Raw genomic sequence first — 1,969 nt, forward strand, 5'->3', positions numbered from 1 at the left:
CCTAGAGGTTACTAACCGGGTGGCAGATCACACTGGTACCCTTCGTCAAGCTTCACTCACTTGACTTAGGCTTAACCCGTGTGAACCCTGCTACAGGGGCTGCAGCCGCCCCTGTTGCCCTCACGGGAGGCTCCCCCGTCGGCTGCCTGGCTGGTGGATGTGCCTGGAGGTTGGCCGGCGTTCGCGCTGGTGGCCTGCCTGCCTGGCCGGCCTCCCGCCCCGGACCCCGAGGGGGGGGGGGGCGGGGCCTCCAGCCGGATGTCCCGCTGGCCGCCTGCCCGGGACCCCTGCGCCGCCTGCGGCCCGGGGTGCTTCTGCTGATCCAAAAGGCCCCGGGGGTCGGGGCGCGCGTGCCTGCGCTGCCCGACCGGGGGTGCCTTGCCGGTCGGGCCGCTGGGCCGGAGGCCGATCGCACCGCCGGGCCGGGACCGGCACCGGGTGCCCGTCCGGGCCGATGCTCCTGCCCGGGCATCGAGCACTGCGGCCGCTGTGCCGGAGGGCTTCGCCGGCTGGGGGGAGGGGGGGGGGGGCGGGCCCTGCGCGGCCTCCTGCCCGGGTGGCTGCCTCGCCGACCGCGGCGGCCCAACACCAGGCCCACGCCTCGTGTCTTGCCTGCCATCCGGAGTGTGCCGTCTGCTCGGGCCCCGGCTCGGGCGGGTGCGCGGCCGGCGATCCGTCCGCCGCGCTCGGCGCGAACGGCCTCCCCTTGGCGTCCGGACCCCCGCATGCGCGCTGCCCCGCCACCCGGCCATCGGCCTCGGCCTGGGTCTGGGCATGGCGGTCCTGCTGCTCGTTGCGCCGGCTGGCCTGGCATTCGAGACTCGCCGCGCGGCCCGCGCGCGCCGCACCAGCAGGGTGCTTTGCCGCAGCAGCCGCAGCCGTTCCTGCCGTTCCTGCCGCCCTCCCTCGGGCCCTCGCTCGGGCTCACACACAGAGGGGTACACCACATTGTCGTGGGGCGTGCGGCCCCAGCCAAAGCACTCGGACGTGGCCCTGCCTGGCTCGAGCCCGGGTGGCCAGCCCTCCGCCCCGCGGCGATGGGGGGAGGAAAGCGCCCCGATCGCCCACGGCCGGGAAGCGCATCAGCCCGCCCGGCTCCCCGGCAGGCCAAGTCCCCCGGCCTGCCGGGGCTGACACCGAGGCACGCTGCCAGAGGCGAAAGCAGGGCGGGTCGCGCGTTCCGGGCCCACGCACGGGGGCCCTTGCCCGGAGCAAGAGGACGTGGCCCGGACCGGAGGGCCGGATCGGCGCTTGGGGCCTCGGTCCTGGCGGGCCGTGATCCCCGGCCGGCGGCCATGCGGGCGCTCCCCCGGACAAAAGGCCGCCAGCCTGATCCGCCTCGCCCGAGAGCCCGATTGGCCGCCGGCGGGGGGGGGGGGGGGGGGGGGGGGCGAGGGGGGGACGAGCGCCCATGGCGCGCATGCAGACAGGGAACCCCCGGCCACAAGAGGACAGCTTGTGGTGAGGGAGGGCATTCACAAAGCGCAACAGGGGGAGATACCCGGCGGCCCCGGGCAGTGGGGGGGGGGCGGATATTACACGTTTCAGCCTGGGGGGGGGGGCCCGCACGCCGAGCCCCCCGGGCCGTCGGGCGGAAACGCGGCAAAAAATAAAAACACCCCCTGGATCCCGGGCACGGGTGTTCAGCTGAGCACGGGCCGGCCGCGCGCGCACACCCTGTTGTGGGGAATGTGTTGTTGTGAATATGCGCGGAAATGTGTTCACCTTTGGCCGGGGGCTGTAAAACCGATGCTCCCTTGTCGGCCTGTGCCCGGCTGGCGGCGCCGGTCATCCGGCACAGCTACCCTCCGCGAAACCAACAACAACAACAAGCCATGTGAAACGCCGTCCAGGCCCGGCGGCCCCTCTCGGGCCCCCCAAAAAGGCAGGCCCGGAGATGGGCCACCCGCGGGGGCTCCAGTGATCGGCGTCGGGCCCCGGGCCCGGGGGTCGGCGAGATGCCCCCCCC

General features: G+C 74.5%; 1 protein-coding gene across 1 annotated transcript; it reads right to left on the minus strand.

Annotated features, from left to right (window-relative positions):
• Window positions 1-71: 71 nt before the first annotated feature.
• Window positions 72-1,297, minus strand: H696_03245 (hypothetical protein; the record flags this gene model as incomplete). The annotated part of the gene is made up of 3 exons (XM_009497131.1): window positions 72-87; window positions 416-509; window positions 1,195-1,297. 3 exons carry the CDS (start codon window positions 1,295-1,297, stop codon window positions 72-74), a joined length of 213 nt encoding a protein of 70 aa, XP_009495406.1.
• Between the last annotated feature and the right edge of the window lie 672 nt (window positions 1,298-1,969).

Source organism: Fonticula alba, assembly GCF_000388065.1.
Source record: "Fonticula alba strain ATCC 38817 unplaced genomic scaffold supercont2.5, whole genome shotgun sequence".
Classification (NCBI taxonomy): domain Eukaryota; order Rotosphaerida; family Fonticulaceae; genus Fonticula; species Fonticula alba.